The sequence below is a fragment of the Dermacentor variabilis genome, chromosome 7 (genome assembly GCF_050947875.1).
Source record: "Dermacentor variabilis isolate Ectoservices chromosome 7, ASM5094787v1, whole genome shotgun sequence".
Classification (NCBI taxonomy): Eukaryota; Metazoa; Arthropoda; class Arachnida; order Ixodida; family Ixodidae; genus Dermacentor; species Dermacentor variabilis.
Window position 1 is genome coordinate 11,893,767 of NC_134574.1, and position 27,635 is coordinate 11,921,401.

The following is a 27,635-nucleotide window of genomic DNA, read 5'->3' on the forward strand; positions in this document are numbered from 1 at the left end:
CCTACACCCGACGGCAATGAATTTGGCACGTGACAACTTAGAATCTTTAAAAGCGGTAACTTAAATCTGAAATTCTCATATCACCAACCAAGACACAAAACAGATTATGCCGCCAGCTAACTTTAATACTTAACCTCACCTATTCATCCATGTAAAAAATTTTATTCCTGCCTACTACTCAATTTAATGTGCTCTTTCATGCTTTTACGTTTATATCAACTGTACTTAACCCTTTTCTCAAATACACCTGCCCCCGTCCACTTCTGCGCACGTCACCCTCCTATTTGTTATTCCGGTTGCAGTCCCCCATCTTACTTATTGTTTTGTCTGTTTTATTGTCATATATTTTTTGAGACAACCTCACCAACACATTCCAAACTCCCGAACGCTATTATACCTTTTTCGGCGCCTCAGTCACACAGGTATCGCTATTTCTGTATGCCACCGTAACGCCACCTACGTTGAGCTACTTAGGCTAACGTCCCTTGAACGACCATGTTGCTGTGGCCTTGTGGCCATCTTAACGCCTTCGAAATTGCTCGATGCACTGCTGCTATGCTACTAAAGTCACTCTTTCAACTGATGTCTTTTCGGGTCTTTTTTGTTAATCGCCCACTGACCGCACGACCGGTTCTTCTAAAGCCGCAAAAACATGCCACCAACGACACCCCGTAATGCTCCCTAACCTCTCGCTTTCGCAACACCCCCATGCCCCTCTTTCTCTTTTCTTGTTCTTTCTTTTTTTTTTCGGCGGTCCCTTTTATTTATTTCTCACGCTTTCTTTCTTTTCTTTTCTCCGCGCCTTCCCAATCTTCCACTCTTGTCCCCTCGTCTTGGGAACCATGTTCACAGACGTCAGGCGACGGTGCTCATTCTCTTTCATGTCACTCCCTTTCCAACCAGCCGCCAGCGACAACCGCACGTGACGTCACTGCACTAACCCTTTAAAGCTAACATGTTGAGAATGACGAGGCCGCCTTTGACGAAGATAGGTCATCCTATCGAGACGTTGACCAGCCTTTCTGAGGCACCTTATCCCTGTTTATAACCTTTATACGACAGTGTGCTATTCCATCTGTCAGCCCCTTTGTTAATTTTGGATTGCCAAGAAGTGGTATGACAACTATTACGCCGGATATTCGACGGATACATGAAAGAACTGGCGAACAAACTTTTGGCAGCTTTTCACAAAACCCGATTGAAAGGTGGGACAGACCTATTGTTTATATTATTACGATGTCATCGAGAGATGCTCAAGGGACGAGCCGCCACGAGAATGACGACGAAGTGGGTCTGTGCCTTTGGCGCGAGCGAGTGTCGGCCTGGCGATCTGGCTCTAGTGTAAATAGCCTGTACATAGCCTCCTTAATCTGTGTCTTTCCACACGTAACATTCTGGTGGAGGTCGGCGATCCCCGTCCTCACCACGAAACTCCGGAGTGGTCGGTACATCGAGCTTGTCACCATGCCTCCCGGTGACGAGACCGCCTCTGCAACGGCTTCGGCTTGTCCGACTGCTCCAATCATCACGGTTGCCCAACATCGCGACCCTGGTGTGTTCTCTAGCCTGGGGGTAGAGGACGTTGACGAATGGATCAAGCTCTATGAACACGCCAATGCTAATAACAGGTGGGACCCAACGATCATGCTCGCCAATGTCATCTGTTATCTCGGCGGCACCCCACGCGTGTGGCACCAAACGCATTACGACGATATAAACAGTTGGGACAGTTTCAAAGAAAAGCTCAGGAAACTGTTCGGCGACCCCATTGGGCACAAGGCTGCCGCGAGAAAGACTCTTGCTTCTCGTGTTCAGACATGTACATGTTCAGCCAAGACGTGTACATCCTCGACGTCTTGGCTCTCTGCCGCAAAGCTGACGATATAATGTCTGAAGCAGATAAAGTGTCGCATGCGCTAAAAGGCATCGCCGACGATGCTTTCAATTTTCTTTATTTCGGCGACGTCTCGACTATCGACGCCATCATCAAAGAATACCATCGCCTTGAACAAGCTAAGAGCCGCCGTATCACACATCACATCACGCGGCTACCCAACACTGCTGCTACGTCGACATGTGAGGGTCGACCACGTCAGGCCACCCCCTGTGACGACGCAACTCGTATTGTTCGGCGCGAGCTCGAGGCCGCCTGTTTGCCAGCTTTCTCCGCGACGCCTCCCGATCCACAAGCAACCACGATTGCGCTGATTCAGGCCGTCGTCAGAAAGGAATTTGAGAACATGGGTCTCAACTGCGTGTGTTCATTGTCTACACCCGCGATTCCCCAGTTCTCTAGCAGCCCTCCTCGTCCCCGGCAGTCCTTCTCTGCCACATCTCGCCGCAACCCGTCCGAATGGCGTACCCCTGATGACAGGCCGATCTGCTTTCACTGCTGTCGCATCGGCCGCGTCGCTCGTCACTGCCGCAACCGATGGCCACCACCTCCTCGGACATACGCCGCCGCTCATTCCCGCCCCTTTGGACCTTCTGTTCCCTATGCCAGCCGCCATGAACCCATTGCCGCTGATGCTCTTGCCCCGAACCTTCGCTACAGCCGCTCGCCCTCACCTCGACGCCATCAGTCTCGTTCGCCCCAACTCCGTCGCTTCTCTCCGTCGCCTATCGCCTCCCGGATCCAACCGGAAAACTAGGCACTGCAGCTTCTGGAGGTGAAGCTGCGTTGTCGACCTTGCCCTCAAGTCCTCTGCTGACGTTACACGCGAACCAAAACCTTCTTGACGTTGACGGTTATCCTGTCACGGCACTCATCGATGCAGGTGCACATCTTTCTATTATGAGTGCTGCCTGCCGACGACGACTGAACAAGCTCCTCATCCCAGCGTCGGCACCCGTCGTCGGCGTTGCGGATGGCGGTACTGTGTCTATCATCGGCATGTGTACGGCACGTGTTAGCATCGCCGGCCGCCACACTCCTGTCCTCTTCACCGTAGTTGCTCATTGCCCCCACGACCTCATTCTCGGCCTCGATTTTCTCTCCGCGCATTCTGCTCTTATTGACTGCTCTGCCAGTACCCTACGCCTTGAGTTGCCGATTCTCGCAGAACCTTCTGACGCACCCCAGTGCCGCCTACGCCCCACCGGGTTTATTCGGCTGCCGCCAAAATCAATAGCCTATATTGAACTCTTGTCTTTCCCACCAGTCCCTGATAGCGAGTACCTCGTCACTCCTCGGCCGGACATTCCACTACAGTATGACGTTACCGTGCCTCACAGTATACTTACTATTTCTGCGAACCGCACTTTCCTGCCTATCTTTAACTTTGGATTGGCAAAGCAAATTCTACCGCATGGTATTTGCCTTGCCAACGTTGATTGTGTCGGCGACCATCACGTCGCAAGTTTATCGACCGATGCTTCTTGCGAGCTTAGCGGGCCCATCGTGCCAGCCTCGGCCGTCGACCCCAAGATACAGAAAATGGTCGCGACGGACCTGTCTTCTGCGCAGGCTGAAGACTTTTGCCAAGTATTATCGTCCTACAGAGATATTTTCGACTTTGACGATAGCCCTTTAGGCCAGACGCTCGCGGTGAAGCATCGGATTCTTAATGACGATGCTACTCCCATTCACCGACGACCATATCGAGTTTCTGCGTCGGAACACCGAGTAATTCAAAGTGAAGTCAACAAAATGCTAGACAAAAACATCATTGAGCCGTCTTCGAGTCCCCGGGCGTCACCTGTGGTGTTGGTTAAGAAGGACGGCACGTGGCGCTTCTGTGTAGACTACTGCCATCTGAACAACATTGCTAAGAAGGACGTGTACCCGCTCCCACGTATAGACGACGCCCTTGACTGTCTCCACGGTTGCAGCTATTTCTCTTCCATTGATCTTCGTCCTGGATACTGGCAGATTGCTGTTGACGATATGGACAGAGAAAAAACCGCGTCCATCACACCTGATGGCCTATACCACTTTAAAGTAATGCCGTTTGGATTATGCAACGCCCCTGCCACCTTTGAGCGTATGATGGACTGCTTGCTCGGTGGTTTCAAATGGTCCACATGTCTCTGCTACCTCGACGACGTCATCGTCTTCTCGCCCACGTTCGACACTCTCCTTGAGCGTCTAACAGCTATACTTGATGTATTTCGAAAGGCGAAGCTGCAACTTAACTCGTCCAAATGTCGTTTCGGCGGCCGCCAAATTATTGCTGTGGGCCACCTAGTTGACGCTTCCGGAGTACAGCCTGATCCCAACAAAACTCGCGCTGTCCGAGAATTTCCGGTTCCGAAGACAGCCGGAGACGTTCGAAGTTTTGTCGGGCTATGCTCGTACTTTCGGCGTTCTGTTCAAGATTTTGCGGCAATTGCTAGACCCCTCACTAATCTTTTGAAGAAAGGCGTACAATTCTCGTGGGGCACTGAAGAAGCCGCCGCGTTCTCTCGTCTCGTCACTCTTCTCTCATCACCAGCCATTCTCGCCCACTTCGACCCTGATGCCCCTACAGAATTGCGTACAGATGCCAGTGGTCATGGCGTAGGTGCCGTCTTAGCCCAGCGTCAGCGTAGCCAGGATCGCGTTATTGCTTATGCGAGCCGCCTCCTCACACGATCGGAGCGCAACTATTCCATTACGGAACGAGAATGCCTTGCTGTAGTCTGGGCGGTTGCGAAGTTCCGTCCTTACCTTTACGGTAGCCCCTTTTCCGTAGTCACTGACCATCATGCTCTCTGCTGGCTCTCATCGCTAAAGGATCCTACAGGCCGGCTTGGTCGATGGGCTTTGAGGCTACAAAAATTTTTATATTCCGTGGTCTACAAGTCGGGCCGCCTGCATCAAGACGTTGACAGCTTGTCGCGCTACCCTGTTGACGACCCTGACTCCTCCAACATTACCAGTGCTGCTTATGTATTCTCTGTGCCGCAGCTGCTTCATTTCGCCGACGAGCAACGTCGTGACGCCTACATCAGAGCACTCATCGACCGTTTTGAACCCTCTCCGGCCGACGCCACTCTACGCCTCTTCGTCCTCCATGACGGTACTCTGTATCGTCGTAACCTTCATCTGGACGGCTCTGAGTTCCTACTTGTCATACCTAAACACCTCCGCTCAACCGGTCTACAAGAGCTTCACGACGCACGAACGGCAGGACACCTCCGCGTATCTCGAACCTATGGCCGTGTACGTCGCCGTTTTTTCTGGCTGGGCCTTGCCCGTTCCGTACGACGTAACGTCGCCGCTTGTGAACTTCGCCAACGACGCAAGAAGCCTTCCCAGCTCCCCGCTGGTTACCTGCAGCCCCTCGACATCACTGCCGAATCCTTCCATCGTGACGGCTTAGACCTTCTCGGCCCATTTCCGGAATCTGCGTCAGGAAACAAGTGGGTTGCACTCGCGGTGGACTACACGACCCGCTATGCCGTAACCCGCGCTCTTCCGACCAGTTGCGCAACTGATGTTGCGGACTTCCTCCTGCATGATACCATTTTGATTCATGGTGCTCCGTGTCAATTGCTAACAGACGGCGGCCGTACGTTCTTAGCCAAAGTCATTGACGACATCATTCGTGCCTGCTAAATAAATTCGTGCCAGCATAAATTTAGCACCTCCTACCCCCCTCTAACGAACGGCCTCACTGAGCGTTTGAACCGCACCCTTAGAGACATGCTATCCAAATATGTTTCAGACGACCACGGTGACTGGGACCAGGCTCTACATTACATTACATTTGCTTATAACTCTTCGCGTCTCGAAACTGCTGGCTTTTCGCCTTTTTACCTATTGTGTATGGCCGTGAACCGACGCTACCACTGGACACTGTGCTTCCGTCCACCACAGGTTCAACTAGCGCTTATGCCCGTGATGCAATCGCCCATGCTGACAACGCTCGCCAACTTGCACATGCTCGTCTACAAGTCTCTCAAGGCAAACAAAAGCAACGCTACGACCTCCGTCACCATGATGTCCATTTCGGGCCCGGCACCCTCGTGTTGCTTTGGTCACCTTCGCGTAAAGTTGGCCTATGTGAAAAACTCCTTTCTTATTACACAGGTCCATATCGCGTGCTTCGCCAAGTAACCGATGTCATGTACGAAATCGCTCTAGCCACGCCCACTACGTCCTCCGCTGTGACAACCAGTGACATTGTCCCCTTCGCCCGACTCAAACCCTACAACTCTCCACGCGCCTTAGATATTTAACAGCACCGTGACGGCGCTTTTGCCGCCGGGGAGAGAGAGAGAGAGAGTAAAACTTTATTCAATGTAAATAAAATAAGGCACGATGGTTGGAGCCCCTATTCCAGGGCCCCACTGGCACGAGCGGCTCGCTGGGCTTGGTCCAGAAGAGCTAACTGGCTCTCCCGACCCTCGTCCGCAAGCCATGCCTCCCACTGCCTATTCCTCATTAGTGGATGTTGGTGTAATATGGGACTGTCTATGTGCGGAGGCCTCCTGGGGCACTCCCATGTGATGTGTTTTAGTGTGGGTGTGTCTGTGCACCACGGGCACTCGTCAGTGAACCTCGTGGGGTGTATGTAGGTGGTGCAGGTTGGGGTATGTATTCTTCTGAATACGACGCCAGTCCCTCTCCTGTTCGCTGTTTAAATCGGAGTGAGGATGTCCAAAACGTCTCCGCTCCTGCCTTTGCTGTAGGAGGATGTCACGAGAATTCGGTGGAAGGACGTCGCTAGGCCATGCCGTTGCTCGGACGTTCAAACCTCGAGCAATACGGTCTGCCCTAGCGTTTCCTGCCAGTCGCTCGTGTGCCGGACACCAGACGATAGTGTGGTGCCTCTCTAATTGAGTGCCTAAAATTTTGATTATTGATTTGGGTGCCGTTCCTTGTAAAAACAGGCGGCAAGCCGCTTGTGAGTCGGATAATATGACAGCCGAATTGGTTTGGCGCTCGGCTTCCTGAATGGCCAAGGCAATGGCTGCAGCCTCTGCCACGCATGCCGAGGCGGTTTTGAAGGATGCCGTTGTTACGTTGTTGTTGCATGTAGAGACTATGGTGAAAGTGTCTGAGCTGGCTCGACTGGCATCCGTATAGTGCACCCCCGGTCCCATGCCGAAACGTTTGTGAAGGGTCTTTGCCCTTGCTCTGCGTCGTCCGGGATGGTACTTGGGGTGCATGTTTTTGGGAATTGGGGCCACCGCGATGTGCGATCGAACATTGCGGTCTATCTGTGCCATTTCCTCTCCGCAATACTGGGGTCTCAGGGGAAAGCCTAACCTCGCCAATACTTCCCTGCCCTCAGTTGAAGAACAAAGTCGTTCTTTCTGGGAATATAACGTCGCGGCTGCGTACTCGTCAAAAGTATTGTGCAGGCCCAGTCCCTCGAATCTCTCTGTGCTAGTGCATTCGGGAACACCAAGGGTGGCTTTGAAGGCTTTTCTTATTATTGCGTTTGCCTGTTTAATCTCTTGGTTTGTCAAGGCCTGATACGGAAGGGCGTATGTGAGTCGGCTAATTACGCATGCGTGAACCAGGCTGATGGTCTCTCCCTCAGTTAGGCCGTCTCTGCTTCTTGCCACTCTCCTTATCATTCTGGCCACGTTCCCTGTGACCGCCTTTAGTTCTTGTAGGGTGTGAGATGTTCCAGCATTCTGCTGTATCCACATCCCCAATATTCTGAGTGTCTCCACTTCACGAATTGGCACCCCGTCGAGAGTCAGAGTGAGCGGCACCCAGTCCTTCTTTCTTGAGTACTTCGCACGCACCCAAATGAATTCCGATTTTTCAGGTGCGCATGCCATGTCCGCCACCCTCGCGTATTCCACGACTGCGTCTATGGCCTTTTGAAGGGTTTCTTGCTTGTCCCCGTAGGACCCCTGGTGAGCCCAGAACGTGATATCATCGGCATATATCGCACAATCGAGATTCGGGTGTTATCTAGCTCCAGGGCTAGCTTTCTCATCCCTACATTGAATAGCAGTGGAGAGAGTATAGCTCCCTGAGGGGTACCTCTGTCGGGACAGTTGAAAGTGTTGGACCTCGTGGAGCCTAATCCGATTGTGGCCGTGCGGTGGCTGAGGAACGAGCGCACGTAGTTATAAATTCGCGTTCCGCAGTTCACCGCTTCCAGTCCCTCCAGAATAGCGTGGTGGGAGATGCTGTCGAAGGCCTTTTTGATGTCCAATGCCAGTACAAATTTATCTTCCGACCCTCTGTTGGGGTGCAGGACCTCGTGCTTTAGTAGTAGAAAAACGTCCTGCGCTGACATGTGGGGTCGGAAACCGAACATGTTGGAGGGGAACATGTTTACTCTATGTGGTTCGAGAGCCGGACCTGCACAACCTTTTCAAAGAGTTTCCCCGCGCACGACGTTAGGGAGATGGGTCGAAGGTTGTTGATGTTACGAGGCTTACCTGGTTTTGGAATAAGAATAATTTTTGCTTCCTTCCATTCTTTTGGAAGGACGCCGTCCTCTGTCCAGACCGTGTCGTTAAAGAATTTGGTCAAGCTCTTTAGCGTGTCGTCACTTAGATTGCGAATCATTGCGTTCGTGACCTGATCTACCCCTGGGGTCGTGGTTTTCTTGAAGGAGTGTGCCGCTGCGTAAACCTCTTCAAAGGTTATGGGGGCGTCCAGTTCCGGTTGGTCCTGACCTTCGTAAACGGGTTTGGTGTATTGCCCGGTCGGTACAGTTCCTACGTATATCTCTTAATTTTGTCTATCATGTCAGCTTCCCGACCTTCAAACTCGTTTTCAAGTAGCTTAAGTGTGCGATTCGCGACTGTTTTCGTTCCTCCCGGGTCAATCATACTTCGCAGAATGCGCCATGTTTTCTTTGTAGTCAACGTGCCCCGAAGCGAGTCGCTGAACTGACGCCAATTGCTGTCGCTTAACTTTTGTGCATATTCGTTAGCTTCCTGCGCTAGCTGAGCTATCCGTAGCCTGAGTTTACGATTAAGCTTCTGCCTTTTCCACCTTTTTGTGAGGCCTCTCCGGGCTTCCCAGAGATGCAACAGGTGACGATCCACGGCTGGAGCCGCCATTGTCGCTTCAATTGTTTTAGTGACCCTAGAGTGAATAACTCGGGTCTGCTCGGCCCATTCTCCTACGTCTGTTATGCTGCCGATTGTTTTCTGTTTTTCACGAAATTTGGTCCAGTCGGATAGCCTTGCCTTGCCAATAGCTCTTCGAATCCTGGCTGCATTAACCGATATGCTTAAGATATAGTGATCACTTCCTAGGTTTTCACCGAGGTTCGTCCATCGTGTCTCACTTTTGTTGTTGGTGAACGTGAGGTCGGGGGAAGTGTCCTGGGAAACGCTGTTCCCGATTCGCGTTGGGAGATCCGGTTGAGTTAGCTGGAAAAGTCCGTAGCGCTCTACAACGTCTGCTAACAATATGCCCTTGGGATTGACTCTACTGTAGCCCCAGTTTGAGTGTTGAGCGTTAAAGTCGCCTAGCAATATTAATTTGTCCCTACCTTGAGCGAGGCGCACCGCGATGGCCACCACGTTTTCAATATCCGCCTGTTTTTCTCTGGGAGAACTATAAACGTTGACAATAATTGTTTTAGGTTTGCCCCTTTTCTGCGGCCAAATCGTGATTATCTGGTGCTGAATAGGTTCCCGGAAAAAATAATTTACGCTAATCGCGACATCCTTCTTGGCAAAGGTGGCTACTTGAGGGTAGTCAGGGTGAGCATAAAGCTCGTACCCTTTGAGTTTTTGATTTTGTTTCCCTATTTCCTGAATACAGACAACGTCGGGAGGGATTGGCGCCGATTCTATGTAGTGCGTGAAATTAGCCAATTTAGTGCGTAGCGTGCAGCAATTCCATTGCCAGATTTCAATGTGTCCGGTCTTTGTGTTGTTTGCCATATTATCCATGGATATTACTGTCGCTATCAGTGTGCTCTATAGCTTTCGGTGTCCTGGTAGGAGCTCCCGGACTTTGACTGACCCTCTTTCGGGGGACGGCTGCGGCTTTTGTTTGCACATCCTCTACCATTCGTTTGAGTTTGTGTAGCTCTGCGAACATTAGTTGCATGTTTTGTGCTATCTGTTCCAGCGTTAACGAATGAGCGCTGGAGGTGGTGCTTTGTTGTAGTGATGTTTGTGGTGGTGATTTGGAAGTGTGGTCCGCAATTTGTATGGGTTGCTGTGATGTGCTGTTGTTTGCCGTGCGCTTAAAAGCTTCAAACTCGGCTCGTAGCTCGGCTAAACTGTTTCGAAGTATTTTGTTTTCTTCTACTATTTTCTTGTACTCTGGGTTTTGTGTGATTGGTGTAGGTATATTCTTAGCATTGGCAGTGGGAGATGCGACTTGCGCCCAGCTCACCGGATTATTTTGTGGGGTGCTGCATGCCAGTAGAATCCCTGGCGACTTGCTTCTTGGGGCCTCTTTCTTTTTTGTCTGATCTTGCTGCTGAGGCACCTTGGGTCGGGATGCCGACCGTCTCCTCTGGCCCGGCTGCCCGGAACAAGATCGGCCCCGCGACAGCGAGCGGGTTCTGGAGCGGCTGCGACGATTCATGGCCGGAAGGAACTCCAGCTCGGAGTCCTCGTCTTCAGTGGCGAACCACCGTAGCTGGGTCTTCGTTGGTTTCTTTGGCCGTGGTCTTGATACCTGCCTGACTGGCTTTAGTCTTTTGGGACATCGGCGGTCACCCGTTGGATGATCACTCCCACAAATGGCGCATTTGGGTGTGCACGTGTGTCCATCGGCAGGCTCCCGCACCCCGCACGAGCGGCACACCTGTACGTCGGGCTGTGGGCATACGTCGCTGCGGTGTCCCACGGTGCCACAGGTACGGCAGAATTGAACCGCATTTCGGTAGGGTGTGCAAAGTTTCTCTCCCCCGAAGTAATAAACACACCTTGGTACTCGGCTGCCGTAGAAGGTGAGCAAGGCACTTTGTGAGTCGCCCATCATTCTTGCGTCGATCAACTCCAGGCCCTGCGTTCGGATACGTAGGTTCGATCGCAGCACGTCAGAAGGGGTGTGTGCTTCTATCCCGTGGATTACTCCCCGCGTCGTGTCTTCTCCTGCCGTAACGTACGCATTGACCGGGTGTTGTCGTCCGTTGATGTTCAAGGATTTAATGGCTTGCATGACCTTGGCCGTATCGCGATTCGGGGTGGATATCACTGCAATGTTCGAACCTGACTTGATTCTTAGAATAAAATTGTTGTCAGTGGTTCTGTCCTCGCACGCCTCCATGACGGCTCTTGCCAGTGCCTGACTGGTAACATTCTTGAGTGGTAGCCCTTGGTGTGGTCTGATGACCACCTTCAGGTCACTCTTCGGTAGCGGCGGAAGACGCTTGAGTCGTGGGTGCCCGCGATGCGCCATGGGTTTGGACGCCGGGGGGCTAGTCTTATGATATCATCGAGCGATGCTCAAGGGACGAGCCGCCGCGAGAACGACGACGAAGTGGGTCCGGTGATCTGGCTCCAGTGTAAATAGCCTCTTTAATCTGTGTCTTTCCCCACGTAACAATATATATGGCTCTCGAGAGCCCCAAGAATATTTTTACCAGAAAAGACGGCTTCTTCACATGGCAAAGTGCCACTGCTTGTTCACGGCTTACCCAAAGAACTTCAGAAGTAGGTGCAAGTGAAGTCGCCGAAAACCATCGAAGAACTGTCGGGATGTTTCAGAAACATCTGCACCGATTTTACAGCGCAAAATGTGCGTCGGACAGATAAGACTTTCGAAAGGACTCCATGGAGGGCTCGCGAGCTCGAAAATATTATGGCGGAAATCAAGCCTTGAATCTAATATCTACCAACAGCAAAGACGCATAACCAGTAGCTTCTAATTCAGAGGATGCGCAACCAAAATATTATTCAGAGAGGGTTTCCAGTCCCACTTGACAAGAATTGAGACTGTTTTTCTAACCGCCCTTAACCTTGTCTATATTAAGCTCAACATCAATAAAGATGATGTTGATGCATTCTTTGATAGTGGTGTTTTTCTGTATCTGTAATAAATGAGGCTCTTGTTAAAACTGACGAAATAATTAGTGGAAGAACGGTGCAGGTACAGTTATTTGTTGGGACGAGACAAACATATGATGAATGAGGGAAAGGAAATGCCTCTAATCAAGGCCGGAGGGCTAATAGCGACGCTCTTGTCGTGAAGGAATGTGACTATAAAGCCTTACTTCAAGACCAGATATAATGACACTGAAGTTAAACCTTTATTGAAATGATGAAGTAACTGTGACGCAAGAGACGTGTGCCTCCTTGAACGTCGCGGACCGCCTTGTTAATTGTGAAAAAGATGTTCGTGAAAAATTGCCTGAACTTATATGTCTAGGCCGGCTGCAACAAAATCCACCGGCTGCAACAAAATTTACTGTTTCCTTTAAGCGAAGAGATGCTACGCCGGTCAGAGAAAGCCTTACAGTATGTAGTGCGAAAAGAAAGTTTGGTTAAAAAGGATGTATAAAATATGCTAGACGCTGAAATAATACGGCCATCGGTGTTGACGTTCGCCTCGACTCTTACTCTGGCTCCGGAAGAAAACGGGTCTTTGCGACTGTGTACTGATCAACAAATCCTGAATAGCCAAAGGAACATTCTTCCTTTTCCAATGGCAAGGATCTACGAGATATTTGAAGAAACATGAGGCGGCAAAATATCTTCCCTTATAGAACGTTGCAAAGGATTTTGGCAGATTCCGCCCGAAGAGGAATATAAAATGTACATAGGCTTTGTCACTCGATTTCATCTGTACGAATATAATCGTTTGACATTTGGATGGAAAACCAGTGCAGCGTGTTTACAAAAGACGATGAATAATGTTCTGAAGCCGTTTCTCGGATTATTCTGTAATGTATATGTAGACGACATCATAGTCTACTCCAAGGATGAAGCCTCCCACGTCGAACACTTGACATCTCTTTTGATGGCATTAAGTGATGGCAAACATAAACTGAATTTTATAAAAAATTAGTTTTTAAACACAAAATTACATTTCTCGGTCGAATTCTGGTCGGATTTACAAGGAGCTCGAAAGAAGAGTCCGTGGAACATGCACGACAGATGTAGAAGCGAGACAATGTACACGCAGTCAGAGTTTTTCTTAGCCTCGCAGCACATTTTAGAAATTACATAAGGGATTTTGCAGCACGAGCTAAAGCGTTGAGCAACCTATTTCGTGAAAACACATATTTTGCTTGCAATGAAGAATGTGAGAAGGCGTACAGAGATTTGGTATTAGCCATATCATGAGGCGCGGTCCTCACAATGCATCGAACTACGGAGGAGCTGGTGTACTGTACCAACGAAGAAGCACAAGTGGCAGCGAAGGAGGAAGACAAACTATTTATATTACTCTTATACTTTCACAAAATCGGAACAAAACTACAGCACAACTGAAAAGGAGGCATTGGCTATTGTGCTAACGATTAGGTATATTCGATCGTACCTAGAAGGCACGAAATTCAAATTGTTCACTGAGAATTAGGCGCTTACTCATTTGCTGAACGGTAGTCAACTGAAAGCGCGGATTGCTCGCTGGATCAGCGAAATTCAACAGTTTGAATTTGAGGTGGCACACAGGAGCAGACAAGATTTGTCAGATGCTGATTAACTTTCTCGATTTACCATTGTTAGTAACTGTGGGAACGAGGAAAGCGTGAACTCACTTAAAATATGGGAAGGCACGGAACAGCTGATGTATTTAGACGGAGTGTTTCACGTACCAGATACACTGAAAACAAAAGTTCTCGACCTCTATCAGGACATTCCAGAGTCCGGAGGGCATGACGCCCTCTGGCTAACTACTACAAAATGAGGAGATTTACGTGGGCCTGTATGAAGAAATATATTAGTGATTACATTAGCTCTTGTCAACAATGTCAACTGAACAAAGCGAAATATAAGAAGAACACAGACAGCATAATTTTTCCACCTCATTCAAATGTGCCATTTGACACCGTACATGTTGATTTCGCTGAACTGAAGAAAAAAATTAAAGGAATGAAGAAAACGCAGTCCTCTTTAGTAGGAATTGAAGAATGCTCAAGGATGCTAGCTGCCAAGCCAGGAAAAGAAAATGCTGATGCTGTCATATCTCTCTTGAATATAGACATGTTTAAAGGATTGAAATGTGTCATAGCCGACAATGGCCTTGTATTTAAGATTCTGTCATTTGCAAGATGGGCAAAAGACAGAAACATTACCCTAAAGTTCACAGCACCATGCCGTCCATCAGCTAATGAACTAGCAGAGTGAGTTATCGGAGATGTAAAACAATTTATAAGCATGTACCCAGGATTGCCAGGAGTGTGGGAGGGTTGTCTACAAGCAGCTGTGTCGCACCACAATAGATCTCACACGAGCGCTCTGGGATGCACTCCTCAATACGCCGCCGTGGAGTAGCCTGCCTACTTGCCTGCGGACGATATAATTAGCGTAACAGAGAAGCTGAACTTGAAGGAAACGAAGAAAAGTTCAGAACAGCAAACGAAGCACAGGGAAGCACTGAAGAGAGAATTTGACTAACGTCATAACACAAATGTTCCCGCAATTGCATTAGGCGATATGACTCTGGTGCGGAAAGGATATGGCGGTCCTAACACAATAATTGTGGGTCCGTTTAAAGTGGTAAAATTGGCTACGAAAGAAGGAGTACTCAAGACCATCGGCTACAAGACGGAAAACAGTGCGATGTAAATAGCAGTCATTGCCAACGTCATCATTTATTTGCAGCAGATTGATGAAACAAACCCCGGGATAGTGTAGTGGGTCGAGATATGACAAATTACAGGTCTGGTGTGAACGGGGAATAGAAGAAGAATAAAGTGATCGTGATTTGGTTCTGGTGCACGCTTGTCGTGGAATGTTACATCAAATACCAATCGAATAGTACCAGAAGCCATTACTACCATTTTTATAAAACGGTGTTTACACCACCGTGTTTCCAATGTTCTGGAGTTTTTGTGATTACATAGTACGTTGTGAAGCTTTGTTTATTAAAATGCAGAAATTGAAGATTAGGAGCTAAAAAGTAGTTTCTTGGCATGCACAGGACTCTTCGGAGAGTTAATTGTACGAATGCTCAAGCGAATGTTAACTACAGCCTGTGAAGGGTGGCTACCTAAGTGACGTAGCCTGCTCCAGTAGGCAAGTTCTCGAGCTTTATGTGTATACTATGGCAGCGGGGATGAAAATAACCGTGCTTTTTCAGCCATTTTATGTTTACTTCGGCACAGTTGACATTCTGAAATATTTGAAAAGTATTCGAAAAATATTCGCATTTACTAATATGATTACTCTATTCGAAGACAGATTTGAATAATATATCCGATTCGTTATTCGAAAATTTGGAATATTAGAATACCCCTAGTATTTGGACATTGTACCTATATTTAAGGTACCAAAAAGAACACGTGTGGTTGAAAGCCGTACATGGAGTGTAGAAAGACTCCCCAATCTTCAATATGCCATGCTAAGCCACGTTCGGACTACTTTCTCGAAAAGTATTCCGGTGCACAATATAGGTAGTAGTAGTAGTAGTAGTAGTATATGTAGTGCACAATATAGGTAGTTGGCGGTGGATGTTCTTAAGTTTTCCTGGTTTTGATATGGGAATTATGTTAGTTCCCGTTCATTCCATTCGCATTGTAGCAAGGTTCCATACGTTGTTTTTTAAAGAAAGTCCTTTAGTTAAGCTAATGTGTCGTGGCGCTGCACGTTCTCAGGAAAGAGCGAAGGAGATGTCTCGCTGCTATGCACGCCTGGTAAATAACTGGTTTCGACGGTGGCAATACGTTGTGTGGCTATATTGATTCAACACGAACGCAATACCGTTGACAGTCATCGTAACATGGGTTCCGCCGCTATTTTCGGATTGCCGGAAACCTAGTGGGGCCACTACTGGTGACAGCACCTGCCGTCGACACGCAAGTGAAGCGAGTTGCTTTACATTTTTTCCCATCGTTTTGGAGACCACTTATCTTTAGTTACCTTGACACCTTTTGATCACATTTGGTAGGTATTATTTTCCTCAATATATATAGTTTTTGTTTCTTCTATATTTATTCATTTATTTATTTACCCTTAGGGCCGAATCATTACAGAAGGGAGTAGGTAGAGAATAAACACAGTGCATAATAACATAATAATAACAAAATAATAATGAACATAATAAACATAATATGGCAAAGCATGGTAAGTCATGGTAACTCCTAATTATACAATGTTAGCTAAAGCAGATTTAAATCGCGTGTTATCATTAATGGAAACAATGTCGGAAGGAAGGTGATTCCAATCTTGTGAAGTTCGAGGTAAAAAAGAGTAAAGAAAGGCTTTAGTATGACATGGTTCGATACCAACCTTAAAGCGATCGTCAACACGGTCAGATACTCGTATATAATGTGGCTGAAGAATGAATTCGTCACGGAGGGTCGGGTGCTAGTAAAGCCGATGAAAAAAGTTCAAGCGAAATTTTTTTCAGAGGGATGCTATAGATGGGAAGAGAGATATCATATTTCATAGAAGTTATACTGGCAGTGCGGATATAACAGGAACAGGTGAAGCGAATAGAGCGATTCTGCACCATTTCTAGTGACGCAACTAAATTGTTAGTGCTTGGATCCCAGACTGGAGTTGCGTATTCTAATTTAGATCGAATGAGTGTTTTATATAACAAGAGCTTTAAAGATGTAGGGGCTGCTGAAAAGTTATGGCGTAAGTCACCTAACATGCGATTAGCGTTGTTAATTATCTTCTCAATATGCAAAGACCAACTTAGATTAGAAGTGATATGAAAGCCTAAATATTTATAGGATGAAACTGTGGCTAAGGGAGAGTTGTTTTGGTAATATAGAAAAGGACTACTATATGCACGAGAGGCACGCATCACTTTGCACTTGTTAATAATTAATTCCATTAACCAAGTTAAATATAGAATTTAAATCTGACTGAAGAATGTTAGCATCGTTATCACTAACTATTTCACGGAACATAACGCAGTCGTAAGCGAAAATATGAATATTAGAAGAAACTAAAGAAGGAAGGTCGTTAATGAAAATGAGCAAAAGAAGGGTGCCTAATACGGATTCTTGTGGGACTCCAGATTGAACAGGACATTGGTTAGACGAAAGTTCATTGACTACAAGAAATTGGGAATGATCTGAAAGGAAATCTTTGATCCAAAATAAAGACTACTAAACGTATTAAGTTGACTAAGTTTATGAAAAAGAAGTATGTGGGAGACCTTGTCAAACGCTTTAGAAAAATCTAAGTAAATACAGTCAGCTAACGAAGAACGATCGTGAATTCGGTGCAGTTTATGAGTAAATGATATGAGCTGCGTTTGACACAATAATGACTTCCGGAAGGCATGTTTAGCTGGTGAGAAAAAGGAATTAGGTTCAAGAAAGGCGACAAGGCTCGAGTATATAATGTGTTCTAAGGGTTTGCAGCATGTGCTAGTAACGGAAATGGGCCGTTAATTACATGGTGAACTTTTGTATCAGGAAGCATGACTCTAAGGCTCTTTTATTCTATGTGTAGTATATAAAGTTATATGTACAATAGTTACGGGCATATTAGAAACTTAGATGTGTACAATAGAGAGTATTGCTTATTCTGGTGGACAACTTGTGTTCGACATCGCTGCATGGCATCTGGACTGAAGCAAATTTGCATGCCAGGGCTGCTATTTTACGCTGGTAGCATTTGGCTATTGGTGAAAATTTCTTAGTGTTGTGATAATAACTGTTCACAATAACTAAAGCAAACCTAACCCTTGAATAAATTTCGCATATTGAAAGTGCCTTGTTGTCTCCCAGCGTGTTCAACACATTGGTTGCGTTGTGCGACAAGAACAGGGCACCCATTTCTTTAAGCTGTGGTAGATGGATATAGCAATACATTGGTTTCTGACTGAAATCAGCTATGGTGGGGGAGCGGGGGGTGTTATTTGCAGACAGTTTAACTGATGACCACCATACAAGCTCCACAAAATCTCTTCTTGAAGTGTGCAGTTCAGTTCAGTTCAGTTTTATTTCCTTAAAGACCCCTTTGCTAGGGGTATTACATAAGGGGTGCGTACAGTTGATAATACAAACATAAACACAGGTATACAGAAAAAATTGTACAAGAAAGCTACATTTTCGCAATTGCATAAAAACAAAGTATAACGCGTGAAAAAGCAGGTTATTGATTAGCCAACAAAGACACATTTTCGAAAAGCGATGTCGGGCAAGTGATTGCAGCGACGTGGTGGGGAAGGGCGTTCCAATCTGATACTGTGCGGGGAAAAAAGACGAGGAAAAAGTAGTTGTGTGGGAGCGTGGGCGTAAGACTTGTAATGGGTGCCCATTTCGTAGCGATATGCATGTGGGTGGTGTGATATATCGTTCGTGAAATAGACAATAACATAATGAGAGCAGCATTCCGGGCAAGTTGGTAATCCATTAATTAAATGATATTGCGCGACTAAAAAATGACACGGACGTGAGAGAAGACGACACACCAAGGGCAAGGTGTGTTGGCTTATCTCACGTCCGTGTCGTTTTTTTGTCGCGCAATATCATTTAAGATAATAACATAATAGACAATAACATAATTGTTATCTCCAATAGAAAAATAATGCAAGAAATTGGGGCTAAGCAGGCTGGACTTGAATCGATTTGACTTGGAAGAGTTACAATGTGCCGGCTGGAAAAGTGCAAGGAGAACTTTAGAAGAGTTAACTGCTGGGCTAGTTACCTGCGGGGCCCGTGGTGTCGTCGTCTTTCTTGTGTGTGTTGTTTTCTGGCGCAAAATCTTTTCAGTATGCAACGAGAATGCATGCCTAAAGGCTTTTCACGTTCGCTAGCGTGTAAGGAGATATATAATGGTATTTTAGCTTTAAATGCAATTCACAGGCGGACGCATTAATCAATATTACAATGTGCTTATGTAAAAATTTACATATTTCACTTATATCATGAAGAACACGACAAAACTTTCTTTATGGTTCGAGTTCATAATTGATATGTGTGCTCCTCTGCCAATCAGTGCTATTACAGGTATAACGTCCACGTCCATGGTGATGAGGTTGTAATGGCGAGGCAGTGTAAGCAGAGGAATTTCGGGTCGGGTCGTCATGGCAGGCTCACATCTCGGAGCTGCGCCATTCAGTTTTCCGAAGTACGGTGGGAGCAAGAAAGAGACGGGGGAGCGATCACGCAGAGGCGAGCGGGAAAGACGAGGGCGTGGCGAAGTGCAATGGTTTGATCGTTCGGGTAGAGATCTTGGAGCGGTGTCTTGTTCGATGTGTGCCGGCGGGTGGGGACTACCAAGAAGGCACCGGATACTTCGACAGCTCGGCTAGGACTGCGAGTTTTAAGAACTGCGACCATTGCGGGCAATTGGTCCAAAGCGTCCACAGCAGAAGCAGATAGGCCTGTCATCAAAAGTGCGCCATTCTTCCGGGTTTCGATAACGAGGACGAGTATACAAAATCCGTGGTAGATCGAATACGACGGGTGAGTGGTAGTCGGGTATGTTGACTGGGTAAAGTGACTGGAGAACCACGCTGGCCAGTTCTTGCCTCACAACAGTCTGGATGAGAGATATAGTTGCGTGAGAATCGTCTGGGGTGCGAGTCTGGGGAGGCAGCTTCAGTCACCCGGTGGACGATGCGCACAATACAGTCGGATGCAGCGCGCACAGGTGGGAGGCGGAGATCCTCGCAGGTTGCAGGAGTGTTAAGTAGGCGAGAAAAGTGGTGGGCGTGCAATGGCCTTTAGCTTCTTCGAAGTGGCGGCGTTCAAAAATGATGTCCTGCGTTGTCGAAGTGTTCTTGAAGACGGGCAGAGCAAACGCTTCGTTCGCGATTTCATTTAGGATATGCGCAGCGTTTTCGCTCCCGGGATCTTTTCGCTTCCGGAAGCGAGTGCTGGGTATATGTCATATAGGACACAGTGCAAGTCTCAACTCACCACGTAAGACCTTTCTGCGCGGCGCTCCGGCGGCCAAGAAGCTTGCTAAACAAATCGGTGAGCTTTTGTCTGCACAAGTCTCAGCTGGTGAGTTCCTCATCGTGGTTCTCAAACCAGACGCGCGCAGTTCCCGCGAGGTAAAATATCATGTTAGCGGGCACGGTCGCAGTGATTGCTCGCGCCCACGCCTTCGTATAAGTGGAGCCAATCTCGAACGTCGGCATTATCCGTGGCAGAAAAGACTCTTGGGACGCGCGGTTGTGCCACAATGACGGTGGGCGGGGGTGGCGGCGCACCCGAAGCAGTCTCGCCTTCAGCTGGCCGATGCAGCCATGAAGTCCCCGCTGCGTGAATTCGTCGTGCGTCCTGAAGAGCCCGCAATCTCCACCTAAATGCTATAGACAGAAGACAGGTTTAATGTATTTACAGGTAATTACAACGCATTCACTCGCCTACAAGACGGAAGGCAGTCCACGTTACATCAGCGAGTGTCGTTGTTTTTCTGTACTGTCTTCAGCTTAGTGCCTGGCTGTGATCAGTAATAACATAAGAAACAGATAGAATGACCGATCACATTCGAGTAAATTCCAAATCGTGCAAGTGCGTCTTGCGCTGAGCGACAGGGTTAATGAAATGCAGTCTCCGCAGAAAGCATAAATAAGTACCCGAGTGAATACTGCGACTAAAGACGTTGTTTTCTCACCATTTTCTTGAACTTTCCAGTAGACTTCTAAGGACGGGTTTTGCGCAAGATCCGCAGGAGCTACAGGAAGGCAAGCACTCCCCGTATTCTTGTCAAATTCAAAGCACTTTTCCATCTGTCAGAAAATTCAGAAAGAGAGGTAATATTCATGACCACATTGTTTGATGTGTAGGGTTTCACACAGAAACAGGGTAACAATCGCACGAATAAAGTTTGCGCATTCTACGCACTGTAAGAATTGGTTTAAACGATGCTTTTATTGGTGTTCCTGAAAAACGCTGTTTATGGTTAGCGTTCATTTGCAATACAGACTACACTACCTTGTTGGACACATTTTCACTTTGCGCTCGATCACGCATATGCCGCGCATAACGACGATGAAATGATATCGATGACATGAAGATGACTCTATGGCGACGACGAAATGACAACGGTGGAATGGGCACGGCGGCATGACGACAATGACACGCCGACACTAGATTCGCCGTGGCAAAATGAATACGCTAAAACAAACCCGACGTCATCATGACAAGGATGGCCTGACGACGCTGGAGTGACGGCGATAGTGCGAAGACGACGGCGTGACAACAACGTGACAACGTGATGTGGTTGATATGCTGACTGTACGATGACGACGGTGTGACAAAGAGAACTATGGAGCTGCACGTGATGAACACAATTTGAGGACAATGTTAAAATAAATGCACTGGTATGAAGAGCACGGCATGACGACAGCGGCACGACGATGCTATAAAATACGACAATACGCAGACGAAGTTGCAATGACGACGACAAAATGACAAGGACCGTGTGAGGACAAAGGTATAGCGACAATAAGTGGAATTAGTGGGAACAGCAGTAAAACGGTGAAGCCACTACGACAAAAGGACCACGACAAAAAGACAACAGTGGCATGACGACGACTGACCTGTGGCGATGAAATGACCCCGACGGAAGCTCGGTGTAACAGAATGACAGTGACAGCTTGTCGGTGTTGGAGCACACGTCCGCACTTCACCGGGCACCGCGGGCTACTTCAATTGTCGTTGATTCGAACATTAGCCGGTATCGTTAATCGTCCAAGACTGCATCCACGAGCAAGCAGGGGATGAGAATCGTGCGACCACAACGGAGTAATGACAATACCTTTAGTATGACACACGTGTTGGCGAAGAGCTCTTCACCAAGACAACAACTCCTCAAAGAAGGAAAAGAGAACTTGCATTTAAATATTTTGCAGATTGGGTGAGGGAACAAATGCCAGTCAATGACATCTTAGTCGAAATCAAGAAAAAGAAATGGGCATGGGCAGGATATGTAATGAGGAGGGAAGATAACCGGTGGTTATTAAGGGTTACGGACTGGATTCCAAGGGAAGGGAAGCGTTGCAGGGGGCGGCAGAAAGTTAGGTGGGCGGATGAGGTTAAGAAGTTTGCTGGGACGACATGGCCACAATTAGTACATGACCGGGGTTGTTGGCGAAGTATGGGAGAGGCTTTTGCCCTGCAGTGGGCGTAACCAGGCTGATGGTGATGATGATGATGATGATGATGATGATGATGATTCTGCAGATGCCATAGACGATTATTGTCGATGTAGGCATATCTAAACGCTTGTTTGAAGCTGTTCACGCCTCTTAAGAAAATGATGCACCTATGGGCTTATTTTGGTTGTACCTAGTATATTTAGGTAGCTTTCCATGTTTGGTTGCACAGCCCTACAAAGAATACAGCCGCCGCTGACCATTAGGTGGTTAGCACTGCAAGCGCGCTGTCCTGTAGTCGGTGCATGGGCACAGGGCGGCGGAAGAAGACGGCGCCTGTCCTTGATGATCACTTCCCAAAGCATCAAAATTATTCGACAAGAGTGGTGGCGGACCAGAGAAATACGGGTTAAGTTCGAGTTCGGGGTTCAACGCTCCCTCGTTTTGTTCCGCTTCCGGTCCAGTTAGAAGAAATAAACGTGCATAGCGGCTCGCGAACTGGTCAGCTATTCTTAGTTGCTTCGTGAACAGGTTCGGCGCAGTAAATTTCCTGTCCCCTGGCGCACGATGCTCAGTTCTATCCCCTTGTCCGCGTGAAGCATGCGTAAGTTTCGATAGCAGAAGTGAGCTCTGTCGTGCATGGTGGACAGCTGTAGGTGTTTTAACATGAATACCAATAAACTTTATTGCTATACAGCCACAGGAGGTACGCACATTAAGACAGCCATCTTGAGCAATGGCGTAGAAAACGTGCGCGGCACGTGGTGCGGCACCTCGGCTCGTCTATCCCTTTGCTGCGTCTTTGCCGGCTTTGCCTTATCGTCCCCCATGCTGATTAAGGGCAAAGCTGTAAAAATTTTCTTCCGTCATGATGCTATTCCGTTATTTTCTTCCGTACGGTGATGCTATCTTTAAATGCTGCATCTCGCGATCATTACCTAATTGTTGTAAAGTGTATTTTTGTTCGTAAAGAGGTTATTATCTTTAGAGATGTTTACGCATGACGTTAAAGCAATTTTCTCCTGAGTATATCCAAGAACTGAAAGAAACTACTAAGTATAACGTAGCGAAAACACGGCCAAGGCGGAAGATGGAAATTTATGACGACGAGCAACACGGGAACGTCGTGAAAGTAGCAGCCAACGTTTCGACAAATGGACTTGTCTTCTTCAAGGCCAATGTGCAGTATGGTATAATGTAGTAGTATAAGTGTAATGTAGCACTATAAGTTGAATGTAGTATGGTAAACGCACAGATATGGAAATAATCTCGAAATAACGTGACATAAGCTGTTCTCGAACATGCAACAAAACACCTTATTTTCGATGCATTTTAATGTGGACAATTACCGGTTTTCGGTTTGGATTCGGGTTCCATTCGACACCCGGCTTCAGACACCCCAAATCTCTTGCGCGACAGCATGTGCCAGCCGGCCCAAGTAATGGTTTACACGCATAACTCTGTTGCCCATATTGGACGATGGTATGAAGTCATGCTCGTATAGGGCGTTTTACAAAGATTTTGATTAATACTTAAAATGCAGGTTTTGAAATAAAAGGATTGTTTCTTCGAAGACATGCCACCATCGGTACGGTCTACAGGGGGATACAGGAATTAGTTGCTAGTTCGCAATAATCAATATATCACTTTGAAACTTTTAGTTTCGATGACATTCAGTAACTGGGAAATTGATGCGAGCTTCCCCTACTAGCCATATGAACGCTTGGATCTGAAAAGAAAATGCTATTACCAACAAAAATTGACTGGACAGAATTCAGCTATCACAGAGCGTGAAACTGGCAGGTTGCATGGAACTCAAAGCAGCCACGCCTTTCGAGGCGACGTTCTGTGTGCGTCACCACGCAGCGGGCAGCCAGCGCGCTGCGAAAGCGAGGAACATGGAAACTGGCTGAAGGCTGCTAGACGACTCCAACGCAACGTCGCTCTCACTTTTGGTTTCGCTCACTTTGACAGCTGAATTTCGCCATGGCACTGTTCTATGCATAATCTCATGTTTCCAGATATAAAAATTGGTGTGGCTCGCCTCAATGTACAAATTACAATGAACCCACTAAAACTAAGCTTCACAAGAACTTCACGTGGGCCTAGTGGGCCCATGTGAAGTTGCATGTGAAGTTCCATGTGAAGCTGTGAAACTGCATATCATACTGACCGCAAATAAAGACGGGGACAGCGGAAGAGAACAAAAAACGAGATGGGCGATAACTTTCAACTGGTTTATTCACGGCAATCCGTGGCAATATATAGACAAATAGAACATGCGCAGAACGCAGCAACAAGAACACTGATTGAGGATTGAGGTGACGATTTCGATCGACCTTGGGCTTGGTGACAGCACACCCGACAAGACCAAAGTGCAGCCTGTCACTTGAGTGTCCCCGAATGGACCATCAACATCAGAAAATGAAGCAGAGTAGGTAGGGGGAATTTTCACTTTGGAATAGAATACTGACAGGTGCCTTTTTTTGAAGAACTAAATGACATATTTACAAAAACAATCATTTCTAGTTGTGCAGCTTAGATAGAATTTTTTTTCTTGCTAGACGGATCTGCAAAAAGCAGTCCTTCTGAACCATTTTTGCATGCACAAATAAAAAAGAGAAGTGCACTTTCTAAAGAAATCGATGTACTGAAATGTGCATTCTGCACACACAGAGATGCAAAATAACCAGAAACTTTAAAGCAGTAAAGAAACAAACAAGAAACAGGTTTGAAAGATGTAACACCCTTACCCACCTTGGCATATGGAACTAACTACAACAGCAACAGACGTGCATGCAGAGAAGTGTTCGTAAATGTTTCCAAGATATGAGCATAGTCTAAGAAATTGTTTTTATTTACTCAGAGCTTCTGTGTGCCATGGCAGTGCAGAAAAGCTCAAGATTATGCTCAGCTACCAATAAAGCACCTTTAGATTTTAAAATTAGGTTCTGGGGTTTTACATGTCAAAGTCACAACCTGAAGTTTTGGCCACCCGGCCTTTAACGTGCACCTAAATTTAAGTGCATAAGTGTTATTGCATTTCCCCCGCATTGGAGGGCAGCTGCCATGGCCTAGATTGAAGCTGTGACCAGCATGACTGAGTAGCATGGCACCATAGTAACTGGGCTATAACACCAGGTCAAGATGAGAAATACTGCTTAGAACTATCAACTTCTTGGCTCAGAAGCACATTTCACTAGATTAAAGAAGTATGGAGTACTGACAGCGACCGTTTGTGTACCAATTTCTTTTTAGGCTCTCGACTCCATTGCGAAGCTTCAATTAGTCAAAACAACCCTAAATTACACAACCAGCTCAAAACACGCACCATATATAGCAAGCTTCGGACGTGAACATAGAGTTAATTCACTTCGCCGAAAATGGAGGTGGCAGTCACACTATTTCATGCATCTTGCATAAAACATAACTAGTCAACAATAGTTAGTAAATGTCTAAAATATCCTTCTCAGAGAGTGTTTTTTTTTAAGCCTGAAAGAAGGAGCCAAATGGTGTTCAGGTGCACGAGTGGTCAGTCGCGCGGCGCTTCTTGCATGTATTCGCGGGCTTCTTTCAAGCTTAGAAAAAAAAAGACACTTGTATTGCACCTATTGAGCGGGATTGGGAAAGCGGGAATGGGAATTTTTCAGGTTTCTCAACAATTTTCGCACTGACAATCTTCCTCTGAATATAACATTTGTGCACTTATATAACCGTTAACAACTGATTACCTAATTAGGTGAAATGCAAAAATTTGTTTGACTTGCTCCAAACGATGACGAACAATATTGCCTTGGTTCTGTCCAGCTATGGGGCACTTGTACATATTTAAAGTTTGCACAAGTCACACGGGCCACATGGTGCTTACAAGGCATAAATAGAAGCGGCTAAGTTGTGTGAACCAGCCATGTGTAGCGATTCATGAGAAAGAGCCCTGTTTCTTTGACTTAGGGACGCAATGACATTTACATGCTAGACACCTTGTATTAGTGTGCTCTAGTCCTGTTCATAGATTAGCTGCTACATAAACAATTTTTCTGGGCATGTAAGTTCATGTGCATTTTCAAGTATATTCCCTCGTGTTTACAAAATAAACCATCCTCGCACTCCTTTACTATCCCTTCATCTGTTTCTGTGCTAAATTTTCTACATGCAACTGAGCAAATCTTCCACAAGTTTTCATACTTCCTCGTTGTTTGATGGCTTTATTTCTGAACAAGTTATTTTCTTTAAACCCCGTTGCATGCAGCGGTGCTGTCTAAAGTGGGAATTTTTTTTAAGATTGACATTATTACACCTTGCGTGGGCAATGTAAGGCGTTCTACGTAACACGGCTTTGCAGTATTTTATATTGCATTTCAACAGCATGAAAAAGCTGTTTACAGTAAACTCTCAGTTGTACGAACGTCGGTTTATCGAATATTTCAGAATAACGAACTTTTTAAAAATCCCCGGCAGTTTTCTTATAGATTCTATGCAAAAATCTTTAACTTAAACGAATTTCGGAACAGTCAATATTTCAGTTGAAAGAACTTGCTCAGACGACCAAGGCTTATTTTTGTCATCAGCTGGAGGTCGATAGCAATACTTTGTTTGAAGACTATGCACAGTGTGACAGTGCACTGATTACCTGTGCTGGACAGACGGATCTGGAGATTGTTTCCAGTGTTCGTCCTGAAGAAGAAGAGTGCGACGAAGAAGAGGCAGCGGCCGAGCCAGTTTCAAGCCCTGTAACTCTAGCCGAGGTTGTAGGGTACATTGGAAAGTTGAGAGACTTTGTGTCTCAACAGCAAGCTGTGCCAGAAGAAGTGTACAAAAACATTGACTCTTTGGACAGTTTTGTTACTTCCTGTGCTTTAAAAGTACAAGTGCAGAAGAAGATTACAGATTTTTTCTAAGTGAGAAAGGCAGCATTATAACTGTTATGAACCATGTACTTGTTGATATGTAGAAATTCCATTTCACACATTTCAAACACTATGGATGCCATGTCTTTTGCTCCATGAATTGTACTTCAAACTTTTGACACTGTATGCCATGCCTTATGTTGGTCTAGGGAATATTCAGTTTAGTGAACTTTCAGTTAAGTGAACTATTTCCTTCGGTCCCTTGAAGTTCACTCAAGTGAGAGTTCACTGTACTTACCACATTCGAATATGTATATGTTTTGGAAGCATAATGAGGACAGATAATGAGGCCAAGGAAAGCATATAGGGACATGTTTTAAATTTCTTTATATGAAGTATAGAAATGATACATTCAAGAGAAATGGAAGTGGATGAAAATACATTCAGTTGTGGGTGGGGAAGGAACCCATAACATTCCCATTACGCATCTGATATACTAACCACTGTGGTACTATGGCCCTGTTCCAGCGTCCACAATCTGAGGGATCATTATGGACGGTTGAATGCTGCCTTGATAGCACTGTCGTTAGTGCATCGCATGCCTAGTGCGAAGGATGTAGGTTCGTTCTCCGCCCATGGCTGGTTGTTTTTTTTTTCTGACCATTTTCATTTCCCTTTATCATTTGTAGATTTCAATAGAAAATGACAAATAAGTTTCCATGTTACTTTCCTGGCTTCTT

At 46.6% G+C, this 27,635-nt stretch overlaps 1 protein-coding gene across 1 annotated transcript in view; it reads right to left on the reverse strand.

Annotated features, from left to right (window-relative positions):
• Positions 1 to 19,942: 19,942 nt before the first annotated feature.
• LOC142588552 (trypsin-like) overlaps positions 19,943 to 27,635 on the reverse strand; it is a 477,136-nt gene continuing 469,443 nt past the window's right edge. Inside the window, exons 4-5 of the mRNA XM_075700395.1 lie at positions 20,566 to 20,680; positions 19,943 to 20,250 (exon numbers count right to left, since the gene is read on the reverse strand). Of these exons, the coding sequence (XP_075556510.1) occupies positions 19,943 to 20,250; positions 20,566 to 20,680 (423 nt within the window). The remainder of the gene's footprint in view (positions 20,251 to 20,565; positions 20,681 to 27,635) is intronic.